The sequence below is a fragment of the Ammospiza caudacuta genome, chromosome 4 (assembly GCF_027887145.1).
Source record: "Ammospiza caudacuta isolate bAmmCau1 chromosome 4, bAmmCau1.pri, whole genome shotgun sequence".
Classification (NCBI taxonomy): domain Eukaryota; kingdom Metazoa; phylum Chordata; class Aves; order Passeriformes; family Passerellidae; genus Ammospiza; species Ammospiza caudacuta.
In genome coordinates this window covers 5,234,049-5,249,296 of record NC_080596.1, presented here as the reverse complement: position 1 = coordinate 5,249,296, position 15,248 = coordinate 5,234,049, and the positions used below count along the sequence as shown (strand labels likewise).

General features: G+C 37.2%; 1 protein-coding gene across 6 annotated transcripts in view; it reads left to right on the top strand.

Annotated features, from left to right (window-relative positions):
• RAPGEF2 (Rap guanine nucleotide exchange factor 2) overlaps positions 1–15,248 on the top strand; it is a 185,048-nt gene that overhangs the window by 131,343 nt on the left and 38,457 nt on the right. For 4 of the 6 annotated variants that reach the window (XM_058803151.1, XM_058803153.1, XM_058803150.1 and 1 more), the window contains exon 7: positions 7,289–7,420. The exons of 1 other annotated variant lie outside the window; for it this stretch is intronic. In XM_058803151.1, the coding sequence (XP_058659134.1) occupies positions 7,289–7,420 (132 nt within the window). The remainder of the gene's footprint in view (positions 1–7,288; positions 7,421–15,248) is intronic. One more of the 6 variants, XM_058803152.1, reaches the window with a different exon arrangement.

Here is a 15,248-nt window from a genome sequence, read left to right as displayed (position 1 = left end):
TAAAGGAAGAACAAATGCTGACACATTCAGACATACAACGGAGAAGGTGGTTAAAATAAATAAAAATGGATGTGTTTCAGTGATGTATTTCTTACTTTTCCTTTAAAAAGTGTTACTTCTGAGAGGTTTTTCTTCATTCCCCAGACACCCATTTAAATTTTACCACCCCTGTCTCTCTGCAGAAGTCAATAATCCTTCAGGCAAAGGATTCGATGCATGAAGTGCTCATGGGATTAGCTGCTGAGGGCCATGAGATGTGCAGTAAGTGGCAGGCAGTGGGTGTTTTGTAAGGGAAGCAGAATGAAGTTCCTGTGCATTCACTCTCTCTCTCTCCCTGAGACCTGCAGCTCCCATTGCAATAGCTTGAACCTCTGAATAGTTTTTCTGGGAGGCTAGCTATAGCAAAATATCGGTGGAGGAAAGAATTAAGAGCTTGGGAAAGGTCCTTATAATACTTTTCATTCTTTTTATTTTTGGTTTGGTTTGTTTTTTTTGTTAGAGGTGTTCTGCTGTGGGCTTTTTATGCAAACAGCTGCTGCACAGCAATATTATCTACATGCAATATTTTCAGAACACAGGTTGTGTCCTTTGCTGTATTCAAGATCTTAAGATTGGATGTCTGTGAAGTTTCACAGTTTCACAGAAGGATGTCTATTCGAGGAAACTCTGGAGATGAAAAATACATGAGGTATTGTTGTGTAAAGTAAATGATTGTACAGAAGACATAGTTCAAGTCAGGAGGTTTTTATTTAAGTCTTGCAGAAGTTTTCATAGAAAATATATAGAAGCTTCTCAATCTTTTCCACCCCTAGGTGCAAGAAAATCCTGCTTCCCTGGGAATTGCATCCTAATTTTAATTGTATATAGTTTACACTTTTAGTTGAAATTTAACTCTGCATGGACATGTCAGCCTGCATCAGGTCTGTAGACAGAATCGATAGAAATTACCTTATTATTCTGTAATTACTTACATTTGCTGCTGTGTTTAAAATCACTCAACCATAAAAATGTTTCCTTGACGTCTCTCTTGGTTAGTGAAAGAATTATGTTGAAATAGCAAGTTGATGAATGCCCAGCATTATTTCAAATATTTCTTCCTTATCTTATTAAATACCATAAATGTGGGCATAGCATTAAAATACAAAATACAACAGATGTACAAACCCTTGATATAAAAAATGTTTATATAAAATATTGAAATTAACTGTTAATAATTTTATAGGATACTGAAGAATACTGCCTTTGTGATCTACACTTCTGTAGTGCAATAAAAATTTCAGGATTTCTATCTTGGGTGGGGAAAAAAATAATGAGGAAGACAAAGGCACAGTATTGCTTTTATTTGCCTGCTGTTGTTCTCTCTTCATGAAAAAAAACCCAGAATCCCAAAATAAGTTCATTGTAGTTTACTTACTTAGGTTTGTGGGACTAAGTGTGTCATCTGTAAAAGGAATAAAAAACTTTAAAAAAATATTTATTATGGTGGCTTTTATTGTCTAGTAGCTTTTATTATTTTATTAGTAAAGAACTGCTATAGAATAAGTGTTCAGATGCAGGTGTTTGGAGGTGTAAGAATCAGTGCTTTTTTGTATTTCTTTACTTTCAGAAAGTGGAAGTAGAGGCTTTAAAGGTGATAGTTTGTGTTGTTTTATGTCTGCTTGCTCTGTCTCAGTGGCACTTATTTACATATAAAATCATTCATTGGGAATTGCATAACAGAATGTTACACCTTTGCTCTCTTTAATCCCATCTTTTTTGCAAATGTGCTTCAGTCACTTTGCAGGCTTTATAAATCTTTCATAAAGTGCTGAGCAGCCTTCAGTAGAAGACTTTGTTTATATGCTTTGTTTCTTTGTTTGCCTTAAAATGAGTGGTATATTGAAGCTTTCTAACTAGAATTCATCTGGTAATTTAAAATGACATTCTTGTGTTTGTCTTTCACGTTGTTGCATTTATACTTGTTTTCACATGTAACTGCATTTAAAAAATAAAATTCAAAATTTTATTTAATATTTTTTTAAATACTGTATTTGTAGATAAGCCCTGCAATTGCTTGAGTAGAAGATGCCTTTTGTTATAATGAAAGGCATACTGTAGGGTAGGAGAAAATAGTAATGTTCTTAAAATAGGAGGAACATATTCAGAGCAAAGTAATTGTTAGTTTTGCATGCATAACATGGTGATTCACTTGGAGGGTGGAAGTAATAAAATGATGCTTTTAAGATGGGAGGATGTGATAGGATTTATGGTATTGTACAGTTCTAAATGGATATATATCTTTTCCCTTAAGATAGTTTCACGTAATTGTTTAAGTTTTCTTTTGATTTTAGGGTTTTCAAGAAGTAAAAATTGGGAGTTCCCAGATGTATTGTTTTAACTCTGGTTTCTATCCATGTGTGCAATCTGTATAAATGGGTGTACTTGTGTAGGTATACATGTGTATTAATGGCTACATTATAAATATAAAATACTGTTTTCACCTCTGTCAAATTAAGACTAGGGCTTAGATCATGACTATTTTGTCAGGTCATGTTTTATGCTAGAAACTTTTGTCCGTGTTACACGTGATTAGAGCTATGCATATATTACCTTAATGTTTGTCATTTACAAAGGTTGTGCTTGAGACTAGGTGGTCAGGACAGTTTCTGACCTTTTTAATGATTATAAATTATTTAAACTAGTGTACATATACTATGTTTTGAAACTATGTTTACTTTAAAACAAATCATACATTAATTTTTCTAAATTACCCTGCTACGTTTTTACTCTGTGTGACAGTTCCTTCTGATGGTGTGACTAAAGGTGTTCAGTCATGAAGTTAAGAAATACTGTAGGTATTCTTAAAACTAGGCATCACTTAATGAAAATGTAAAACAAGATAAAAGTGAGAATTCAGTTCTGACACCATTTGTGGTGGTGTCAGTCTGTGAGGAGTGATGTTTCTGAGGCAGGGGTAGGTCCTTAGGCTTTCTTATCCTCCTTGTGGTCTGGTAGATATAGCATGTGCTAGATCTAGCTGTGTAAATGTAACAAGAAGACTTTTTTTTACTGTTGTACTAAATAGTAAAGTCAGTACTAAACTATAGAATGGAACAATAGCTGAATACAAGCACTTAAATTATTAAAGTTTTAATAAGATTAAGAGTGCTTAATAATTTAATTAATAATGTGATACTCAGTAGCATGGCAAACATACCTATTGCCATGAAGTTAACTGCCTGGAGATGGTTCCTAGGAAATTTTTTCAGAGTTATAATAGCATGGTTTCATGATGTTCTCTAATCTTGTTCCAATGCAAGTAAGAAATTGGATGTAAATATCCTGGTTTGGGGTAGACCAGCTTTTTGCTGCTTGTTGAATGTTGTGTTCTGCTTACCTGAAAAACATTCACCAAATCTGTTCCAAGAGTAAAGGGTTTGGCTCGTATTGGGTTTGTGTGGCTGGATTTTGGTAGTGTGGGGCCACAGGGCCAACCCTTCTTCCTTGAGAAGCTGCCAGAAGCTGTCCCCATGTCTGATGGAGCCAAACGCAGCTGGTGCCAAGGCAGACCTGCCACTGGCCAAGGCTGAGCTCAGCAGTGACAGTGGCAGCACCTCTGGGATATGAAACGGAGAGGGACAGGGGGAACAAAAACTGCAATTGCAGCCACAGAAGAGAGGAGTGAGAATGTGACAGGAGCAGCCCTGCAGACACCAAGGTCAGAGAGAAGGAGGGGCTGGAGGTGCTCCAGGTGCCCCAGCAGAGATTTACCCAGCCTGTGGTGCAGGTCATGGTGAGGCAGCTGTGCCCCTCTGCAGCCTATGTTGATCCCCAGGGAAGCAGAATTCCACCTGCAGCCCTTGGAGGACACCCACACCAGAGCAGGTGGATGCCTGTGGAAAGCCCACGCTGGAGCAGGCTCCTGGTGGGATTTGTGACCCTGCGGAGAGAGGAGCCCATGCTGGAACAGGTTTACTGGCAGGAGTTATGACCCTAGAGGGGCCCCACACCAGGGCAATTTGTGAGGAACTGCAGCCCATGGGAAGGGCTCACTTTGAAGGTGATGATGGAGAATTGCCTCCTTTGGAAGGAGAAGAGTGTGAGAGTCCTCCACCCAAGGAGGGAGGAGCAGCAGAAACAGTGTGAGATGAACTGACCACAGCCCCCATTCCTTGTCCCTCCACAGCACTGCAAGGGAAGAGGTTGAGAATTTGTGAGTGAAGTTGAGCCTAGGAAGAAAGGAAGGGTGGGAGGAAGTCATTAAGATTTGAGTTTATTTCTCATTATCCTGTTGATAATAAATTCAGTTAATTTGTCCCCAAATTGGGTCTGTTTTGCCCATGACAGTGGGTGATCTCTCTTGGTCCTTAACCATGAGTCTTGCATTGTATTTGCTCTCACCTGTCCAGCTGAGGAAAGTGACAGAGTGGCTTTGGTGGGCATCTGCTGTCAAGCCCACCACACTTCCATATCAGACTTAAAGAGATGTGGGTTTTCATTGTCATCAGTGCTTCATTTTTTCTCCATTGTGTACAATGCAAATATGAAGTATTTTAAACAGCAGAACATGACTAAAATAGAAATGTATGCATTTCTCACACACATTTTTCATTGACTTTACAGTTTAAATGTTTCAACTTATTTAATTTTTGTATTTCATTTTTTTCTTCACACAGTCTCTCACCTTAACTTTGGGGGGTAGGGCAGTTGAAGTGGATGCTGCTCTCGGGCATGTAGCACAGAGATGTAGTGTTCTGCAAAGATATGAGCATGTGCTTTCTGCTTGTAAATAGTCCTATTTGATTAGGATCAAAGTGACTAGTTAGGTTGCCTAAAGAAAAATGCCTGCTTCTGATCTTCTGTCACCACTTGGCAAGTCCAGCTCAGGCAGCGTGGCTTTGACTTGAGGAGTTACTCTGAAACCAGTAATCACCAAGCAATCAGCTGATTGTCTACAGCCAAAAAGATTCAGAAGGCTTGCTTTTATTTGCAGTGTATTCCATCAGTTATTGTGAAATCCTCTGCCTCTTCCTTTTGCCTTATGTGCAGTAGTGACACACAAATCCTTGCTGTTCATTTAAAACACTGAGTGCAATCATTATATTAAATATAGCTCAATTTAACTTTTTAACATACTAACTGGATTTGCTTTGATGAAAAGTTCTTTAAAATTTTTAATGCTTTGATAAAAAATACATGCTGTTGTTAATGACATGGAGATATTTGCAGGGCACTATAAAATTGAACGTGTTTGGCTGGGTGCCACACTGTGTTCATATACAGTTCCCTATGGAGTTAATATTTATTTGGGATTGCAATAGTTAGTGCTTTATAAAAGGTAAAACCCTCAAAATATATCTGTGTAAGTTGTCATTAAATGTGTGAATCTTAGACAATTTGTGCTTGTATCTTAACATAATGTGTAGGATTTCTACTTTGAAATAAACATGGGCTGCTTCAATTGTGCGAGACTGTACTTTGAGAAGTCAGCAACACACTGCAAAAGCTGTGGCAGTTCATTTCCCTTGCATTCTACCTATAGAATATGTACTTACTTGCAGAATGGCTCAAAAAGGATTAAAAAAAATTGTATAGTGGCCTGAATATCAGTATATGTGGTTCAATTATGTGATAATTCAAACTTACAGATTGAAAAGAAAAGCAGCAAAGACCCCAGATACTATAATTCAGTCCCTAATGCTGTATTTTCTCCCTCTGATACTTCAATAACAGTAGTGAGCATAACTAGATTTTTCTGGAGGCAGCATTCATGGCTGTGTGTATTAGAGTATTGCTTTTCTTAATTGCCTTTTCTTTGTTGATGAAGATCAAATCTAGCTCTGGGCTTACTGTAGCTTTTTAGGATTATTAGTATTTGGTTGCTGGTTTTAGCTGCTCTTTCCAGTAAGATACTAGGAAAGAATTATTTAAAATGCAGCCATTTTTGCTATCACTGATGCAGTCATTCTGTGATAATGAAGAAATCCTTTTCAGATTTATTAGAATAGGAAATGCCAGTCAGTCAAATAAGACTAAGGTTTGCAGTTGTCTGTAATTTCACTGCAAATCCTAAAGCCAAAGTTCTTTCAGGGCGTGTTCCATAAACAGAACTAAACAAGGCAAACAGCAGTAAAGTCATTCACTATCTTTAGCTGTATAGAGCTAATAATTTTTTCTAGCATGTTCTCTTGTGACTTTTTTCCCTAACCTTTTATACTGATTGGCTTATTCTCTCTTAATGCTGAATGAGATCTTATTTCCATTTCCATCCAGGGAGAGCAAGCACTAGGGTTACATTCATAATTGACATGGATGGACACACTGCATGTGACATTTTTCATACAAACACAACTCCTTAGGGATGAGAGAATCTGCCTTGACTGAGTTGAAACAAAATTAATGAACAAAGATTTTTGGTTTTAATTATTGAAGAATTTATTGCAAACCAAAATTGATACATTAACATACTTTTATTAACTAGCTGTGGGATACAGACTTCTTGGGGAGAAGAGTAATTTGCCCCTGAAATAGCATTTAAATATTTCTTCAGACAGCAAATATTTTGCTTTGTCAAAGTTCGCTTTCTGCAGTCTGGAAATGTTCACAGTTCTTAAAGATTTTCATAGAAGCTGTGGGCATAAAGCAATAGTAGAAATATAAATCACAAATCTTGGTGAATGTTTGTTAAATGATCAAATATACTGTCTCAATTCAATCTTCAGCACTGCATGTGAGCAAACTAATTCCAAGATTATAGCTCTTTGTAATTGTGTCAATCTTCCCACATTTCCTATTTGCTGTCATATTATTTGGCTCAAAGTATAATGGATAGCTCAGTGACTTGGATTTTCCTTGTCTCTAATGTATTTTGTCAACTTGAGACACAAAAGTTTACCAAATCCAGAGCAGTGCTGGTTGATTTTTTAAAGAAGTATGTGACTTAACTCCCATCCTGCAGGAAACCATTGATTTTGGAAGTGGCACAATATTCATATACATTTTAATTCTATCCAAACCCCACAGCGAGCTACTGAACAGTTTTGGCATATTGCTTCACTAATGTTTGTCCTCAGATACATGTTTTTCCTGAATCTCTTATATTTGCAATATTTTGGTGGTATTTTGCTGACCTCTGCATGAGTTAAAAAAGCTGCATAACTCTAAATTTTTGTGCTGCATTCTCAAGCCCCAGTGGTTTTCTTAAGTAGTTGGTACTGGCAGAGAGTAAAATATGACATATATGATTTGAATTAATTTTGCTGTGTATCTCCCTCAAATTGTAATGATGCTTTTTCTGCTCCACCTATAGCTTCCTGCAGATTTCACAAAGCTGCACCTTACTGACAGTCTCCACCCACAGGTGACCCACGTTTCATCTAGTCACTCAGGATGTAGCATCACTAGTGATTCAGGAAGCAGCAGCCTTTCTGATATCTACCAGGTAAGACTGGAAGGGATGCTGATGGGAGGTGCAGTTGCCAGCAGTTTTGCACTTAATAGCTGAATGTCCTTGCTATTGTCACTTTTGAGTACTTGAAGAAGTGCTCAATAGACTTCAAAAAAATACTTTTTGTTTGAATTGTAATGATTTCAGGCTTTAGGTGTGTTGGGTTCATAATGCAGAGCCTATTCAATGGTGGGAAGAAACAAATGTGGAGTGGGCAGCCCGTGCTTGAGGGGCATATTTCTATTTCCCCACCCTGTAGAAACGTGATGCCAACCTCTTAGCAGTGCTTCCTCTCCTGGCCATCCTCAGAAAGGTGGGCAGGTTGAAGTGGTGGTGCTTCTTAAAGTTATACTTCTGAGGTGGCTTCTTCTTGTAAAGCTCTGTGCTGGTAATTGGGCACAACTTGAGTTTAGAGAGATTCTGAAACTGATCCAGAGTTTAAATATAAATTGGAAAAAAGTCTAAAGTGAAATAAAATGAGGAATTATGCATTTTTCACTTGATGTTTATGGTTCTTGCAATGTTGGAGGAGGAGCTGCCCTGATAGGGAAGTGTACCAATTTGTTACTCTGAAAGGAAGGAATCAAATCCAATTAAAATATATTTCTATCGAAATAATCATAAAGTAGTGAGACCACTTCAACATGAAGTACTGTTAACTAGAAGAGGATAGTGGTTTTTTGAGATGCTTCTGGAATTGCAAATGTAGTCATTTAAATAACAGGAAAAGCATATCTATAAATATGTGAAAGTTCATCTGTGGTCATAGTTGAAGAATATAGTCTCTTTCAGGTGAATAAACTTATAGGCTTCTTTTTGTGAAAGAAGATAGGCTATAAAAAGATCACAGTTCAATTTAGACAGTAATTACAATAATGCAAAGGTTTATTTTTGCAAAACTATCAAATTAGCTGAATACTTAAAGCATAGCTTATGTCAGTCAAGTAGGTTTGTCAGAATTTCTTCTGAAGACAGGATAACTTTGAGATATGATTTATATTGTGAGACTAAAGAAGAACTAAAATCAGTTTTGTTCTTCTAGTCTTCTACAGATTTTCATTCTTTTCATTACAGAGATTTCCACTATAACAGAAAAATAACAAGTACCTCCAGAGGCACAGCTGTAGGTGGCATGTAGTTACAGTCATACAGTTATTCTTGAGATAAGTTGGAAGTAATTTTTTGCAAACTTTCAGCAAAACACTCTTAACTGTGAAAAAGATAATTGAATTTCTATGCAATTAATAAAAAACCCAACCAAACAACATAGAAGAACTAAAGAAACCTCAGAAAAATACTTCTCTATGTAGTTGCCAACCTGGTCTATGACTCCTACTGGTTTCATTTGCAGCGTTGGGATCAACATACTGGTTGTTGTTTGGAGAGAGTTAATGGTATACTGAAGTATTTACACAGATAAAATTTACTCTTTAAGTATTCTTTTAAACTGAATTTACAAACATAATGCATAATCCATTCTTAAAAATATGATCTAGTTTCTTCACTTAATCTGCAATTAATACCACATTTAAAGGTGACTTGGCACAGTTTTATCAGGAACTGTGTAATTACACAATGTCAAAGTATGAGTAACCTATGTCCATATCTACATCCAGAAATATGACCATGTACTGTAAAATGCAACCTCATCTTTTTGTCTTAATACATATACTTGAAGGAATGTTTATTAATGAAATGGTAAATTCAGGTGTGGAAACTGATAAGATTCTTAAATTCTTAAATTTAACTTAATGGTATGAAGTATTGTTTACCTTGATTTCTCAAATTCTGGTAAATCATTAATTTCTGGCCTCAGTTTCAGTCATAAAGGAATGTAATGTAGCAGTGTTAGGCTAGGTTCAAGTACTGCCAAAAAAAAAAAACCCCAAACCAAAACAAAATAAAATGGCTGTAATTTGACTCCTCTAGGCCCAAGTAAAGGATTAAAGAGAAATATTTTTTTTAAAGAGAGAGTGAATCAGTCATTCTCTCTCAATTGTTTGCCTTGCAATTCTCTCCCAACTGTTTATTCAAAACTAGTAAACCATAACCAAGTCATCAACATGTTATTTTTTTTTTCCTTCAAATTTGATAAGTCTTAGATAAAGCTCATGATCATTATCCCTTTGATTCTTTGATTTTCTGTATTTAATGGCATTTTTCTGTTTAGTAGGGTGGACTTGGATTCATTATGGCTAAGTAGAAAGCAATGATTTAGCAAGATCATCATTTTGTCTTGCAGTTGATAGAAAAAAAATTGTTTTAAAAATGATATTATTTAGATCATTACTGCTGAAATCTGAGGTGATATGTCATGTACTGCATCCCATAAGTATTAGTTCTGTAGCCTTAAGAGCAGCTGCTTCCAGTGAAAATATGTTCATGGCCTTTTAAGATTTTTTTAAATAAATCATGAAGCTGACTCTTCAGATGCTTTCAGCATTGAACTGAGAATACTTCCTTTTAAATATTAATGTGGTCTCTAAATTTGTTTGTCAGACGTTGCACATGAAAGAACTTCTTTTAGGATAAGAAATACTTACCAAAATAAAATCAACCTTTGTGTTTACCCCACCCAAGTTTCAAAACCATCAGGTGCTAATTAGTAAGGTCCTTAAAAACTGTTATTTTTATTTTAGGAAGTTAGTTCAAGTGACGAACTCTGTAGGGTGACTTGAGAGGAAGGGGATGCTGAATGTCAGTAGTGTGTGTTGGCTTGTATTTGCCAAGAACAATTCCTTGCTTCTGCCTTTTTTTGACATCTCATGTGTGGCTGCTTACTCTTGATTGCTAGGCCTAGTTAATGATTCTTAAATGAACACATATACCTGTTCCTATAAGCTCCTGGATGCTTCCTGCTATACCTGCTAAATGTATTACCAGATGATTGGAGAGTGAGGAGATGTAAGCTCATGGCTGTGTATGATTGCCCCTCCCTGTTTTGGGAAGCATTGTTGTGTTGGCTCAGCTCTTTGCCAGCCTTTCTTTGCCTTATCCTGTGCTCAGACTGGTGGCTTCCTGCCACACTGACATGCCCTCAGTGCCTGCCCAGATACCACTGTCGGTACAGGAAACCAGGAACATCCTTTCTGAGACCCTCCCAGGATGTGCCTATTGCTTGGAAATTGTCAAGGTGTCAGCTTTGTTTTCTCATGGTCCTGATATGGTAGCTCCTAGGAGAAAGGTCCACCCTTCAGCAGCTCTTCCTGAGTGAGACCAGTCCTTTGTGTCTCAAACCACAGAGTCCATGCAGCCTGCCCTTTAGTCACTGTATGCAAAATAAAGACATTTTACCTTAAGATAAAGCCACTCTTTCTGACTGTATCAGCTGCTGAAGTGCAGGGCTCTGGCTGATGCCAGAGTGGCTGGAACAGATCAGGTAAATTGTCCTGTGGACTGCCACCCCTGCTTTTTCAACGAAGCCCAATGCAGTTCCTTATCACTCCTGTAAATTCAGGGCCTCTTAATGTACTCTGTGACTTCCAGAGTCCATGTTCTGTATGCCTGTGCTCCTGGCAGACGTTGCTCCATTCTGAGAAGGAGGCAATCTTTGGCAATGAGGGGGGGATGCTGTTCCTGGTGGGTTGTCTGCATTGCTGCACATTTCCATCTTCAGTGAGGAAAACTGCTCAGACTGACTTCTGTGACACATGTGGGCTGCTGTGTTATAAATTTTGGGGTGGATAATGGGGTAGATAATGAAAGAACAACTATGGAGAGCACTGTGAAAATCTTGAACTGAAGGAGTTTTAAGGTATTTCGTGGACATTTGCACTCATGTCACTGTAGCACAAAAAATAATGTTATTACCTTAGATTGTGTATGATTTCTGTACATGTAATAATTATAGTTGATTGTAGTACATGTGAGAACTACTTAATAAATACATATTATAGTTGCACGGATTGAATTTCATCGTAATTTTTTGATATTGTAAACTTTTGTTTAGTCATCTGAAAGCTAATTTAAAACAAAACTCCAGACATGACTTCTCTCTCTGTGGAGACACTGAATCCAATGTGACTATATGACATGAGGGAATATTTCAAGCTAATGTGACTTCTGCAAGTCATTTAATGAGACAGGCAGAGCCAGTGTTCTTGGTGTTTTTATTGGTATCAGCTTAAAAATTAGAAAGTAAAAATGAGTAGTTTTGGTAATAGACATTCTTATTTTCATTTTTTAGTTCATTTTTTAGCCCTTAAATGACAGTGGTTGAAAAGTAATGTGGAGATGGTGTTTTTGAACTGAGCATGGCTTCTTTCTTTGTTAGGTTTGTGGAATTGAAGGAGTGCACCAGGCAGCGAACATATATTTCTGGCTTGTGCAAGGAGTTTCTTCTGTTCTTTTGTTTTTCTTTTTGTCCCTGTTTTTTTTCTCTTGTGTGTTTAGAGATTTTGAATTGTTGATTTTAGGTGGTAACAATTGTTACAAGGCGAATTTAGTATTCAAAATGATACAATGTTTCCTGAAGAAAGTAATTAGATTTCTAGAAAAGTAAAGGTTAAAATAGTCTGTTTAAAATAAAAAGAGATCAGTAGTGAGTGTGGTTATTTTAAAGGTTGTCTATTTTTTCTCTTTATGTTACTGTCAGTTGGAAGTTTTTCCCAAACCAGCATAGAAAGAAAACCATGAAGGGCACTTAAAACAGAGCCAGTCATATAAGCAGCTCTCCAAGTCTTCCCACTTTCTTTCCCCTAGTAAGGGTGGGGAGTGTGTGATGAAGTTGTTTCACTGGAGTGAGAGTTACTTGGTTGAGTAGAGGTAGTGATCGCCCATAACTTCTAATCTGTTTTCTCAAGGAACTCAAAAATTAAGTGGAGGAAGAGGAAGTCAGGCAGTAAATGAAATCATCTTCTTGAGCTGCTCATGTAGTCCACCACCTCTCTCATTATGCTCATTGTCATGGTGCATCTAAAAAATCAAAGACCAGTAGAGCTGGCATTCACTGGTTTCCTCTCCTGCCAATCTGAAGTGACCAGAAGGGTCTCCACCATTTCCCCAGTCTGACCCAGGGAGAATGAATGCTATTCTTCTTCTCTTAATCCTCCTCTTCTTCTTCATGTCAATCAAGGAACCAAAGGCTAACCAAGAACTTAGACAAAGCTTCTTTTAGTTTACATCTTTACCCTGGTTATTTCACAGTATTTGTTTAATTATCACTCAAATCTGGAAGTGTGTTTGGACTTCAAGTTCCTCCTCAGTTGAAGCAGCTAGTTTTTTATTGGTGCAGTGTTAAACTTTATAGCCACTGCTTAAAACTGGTCAGATTCTCCTTAGGTGTCAATATGAAATACTACTGCAACTCAGGCTTGAAAACGTCTGTCTTAGTCTCTTAACTGTCATGTTGGTGATGTGACAAATAAAATTTTAGGATGTCACTATTATGAGATTGGAGAAAATTTTTGAAGCTTCAAAGCACAGAAAATGGAAAGATGACATGAGAAATTTGCTATCACAGTTTGCTATCACAATGGAGAGACATTGTTTTGTACTTCAGGCTGCAACCAACATTTTTCTTGCATTTTTGTTGCATGCAATCTTTTCAGATTTATTTAAGTGAAACTAATTTCTCTTATTGCCCAAGAAGCAAAGTATAACATGCACCCAAGAATGGCAGTTCTGAGGTGTATTTCATCCTTGGTTACATGCCCTGAGAAGATGTAAGCCTCATGATTGACTGTAGTACAAATTCTGTTGGATATTCATCATTTGGGTTTTTGGTGGCTGAGGTTCATAAGGAATCCCCCATGCCCAAAGGAGCTCATGGGGGTTTCCCCTTTAATCCTAGACAGATGCAAGGCTATTGCTTAGTAACCAAGGGTTCCTGTGCAGACATGATTGGTTTTTCTCACAGAGGAGGGGGTACAAAAGCACTCAGAGTAGTTGGGTCATGAAGATTAATGTCTCAGCAAGAGGACCTTGAATACTTGACATCATACATGCTGCTACTAAACCTAGAAAAGCTGTTTGCGATGTATAAACACAAGGAGCCCTCGAGGTTTTCTTAGTTTTCTGGTTTGGTTTTTTTGATTGGTTTTTGTTTGTTTGTTTGTGGAGTTGGGGTGGGGGGCCATGGATTTGTTTGGTTTGGTTTTTGTTTTGTTTTGTCATGCAGAAAGGCTACATTTGTCTTTCTTTTCCATCTTTTGTGCGATCATAGAGATTTCAGAAAGTTGTTTGAAAACATGTATTTTTTTTCTTCTAAAGGTGTTTTTAAAGGTGTCCTAAATTAACAAACTTTCTTATTACATTGTAGATTGTTGCATTCAATGCTGAGCTTCTTTTTGCAGTGGTTTGGGTTTTTGGCAGGAAATTAGAAGTAGTTGCTTTTCATGCACCAATAGCTCCACTTGTCAAAAAAAAAAAAAAAAGGAAACAACAAGTGTAAATAGTGATCATCTTTGGGAAATCTTGTAGCCTTTAGTAGTATTTGTAAAGTGTTTTCTGAGTCCAAAGTTACATTTAATTCAGTGTGAGAATTTGTTTTAAATATCATGGACTCTTTTTGATAATAGAGTTCAAGAGTTTTCGTTTTGTTTAATTGCTTTAACACAGTAAAATAACTTATCTTTTAAATCAGATGTTGTACAATAGATGGAAGTTTCTTGTCTGTTAGCATTGTATGACAAAATTAAGGTCTGCATTAATTTTGGCATTGTGCTTTTGAGAGAGCTTAATCTGGGCAGGGAGGAGGGGCATTTGTTAGTGATGGGAAGGTTTGCAAAATTGACTGTGAATCAGTCCCACTGTCACTGGAATTGTCACTGCTGGAAACTTCAGATTCTGACAGATTGGTGTCATAAGCTGTGTGTCTACTGACTCATCACCACTAATTTTTCCACCAGTCGCTTTTGATGAAGGCTATTTTGAAAGAGTAGTTACAGCAGCTGTTTCAAATGTATCACAGGGAATGGGCATGTTAAACACAGGAAGACTGCTCATAAAATACTGCTATCTGTGCTATGTTTTGGGATTTGTTTTTATGCCAGTAACATCTTTCCTTATCCTGGTTAAAAAATGAGCAGCATTTTTTCTTGACAAAAGCAAAACCAAAAAAGCCACTAAACCCCCAAAATGAACAACAACAACAACTAAAAAAACCCCAACCCAAAACCGCAAAGTGAGAATAATTTGAATATTGCATAGATGCTGTTATCAGGCTTTTTTTTATATTAACAAGTCCCAGTTACAAAGCTTGTGTTGTGCTGTAGGACAGAAGCATTTAAGACTCTCACTGGCTGCCCCTGATCCATCTCCAGCCATATGCTGCTGTTCATGAGGTGGCTGTGTATAGTGGCATTAAAGTGACAGATGTCGGCCACAGATAGGGAGGCAGGAATAGGGGAGATGATTCTACAAAATTACCAATGCAATTTCTCTTACCTTCCCTGTGTTCAGAGAGTGACCTAGTTTTGTGGGTTGTCTTTTTCACCAGTCTGAGATAGATTGATGAAACAAGCTTTAGTAGCTGTCTTTGTCCCATGTTGTATTTTTCAATACATTGTGTGCTCCAGGAGTCTCAGAAACAAACCATCCCTTTAAGGCCTGTGAAACTGGATTTCTCAAGCCATGGCTTAAAACTTGCTCATTAGAAGCTTGCATTTCCTTAAAAATTGTCATAGCTAAGCCTTGGCAGCTGCTGTGGTATTAAATCAGGTTGTGAGAAAAGGCAGCCGTATCAGCCATGACAAACAAATGTTTGTGGGATGCATTAAAGTGTTCAGTCTTCACACTCAATCATTTTGGAAATATTTAAATATCAAATTAAAATATATTTACCTTTAGGTGCTATACTAATGGCCTTAGTCTGGACTATGTT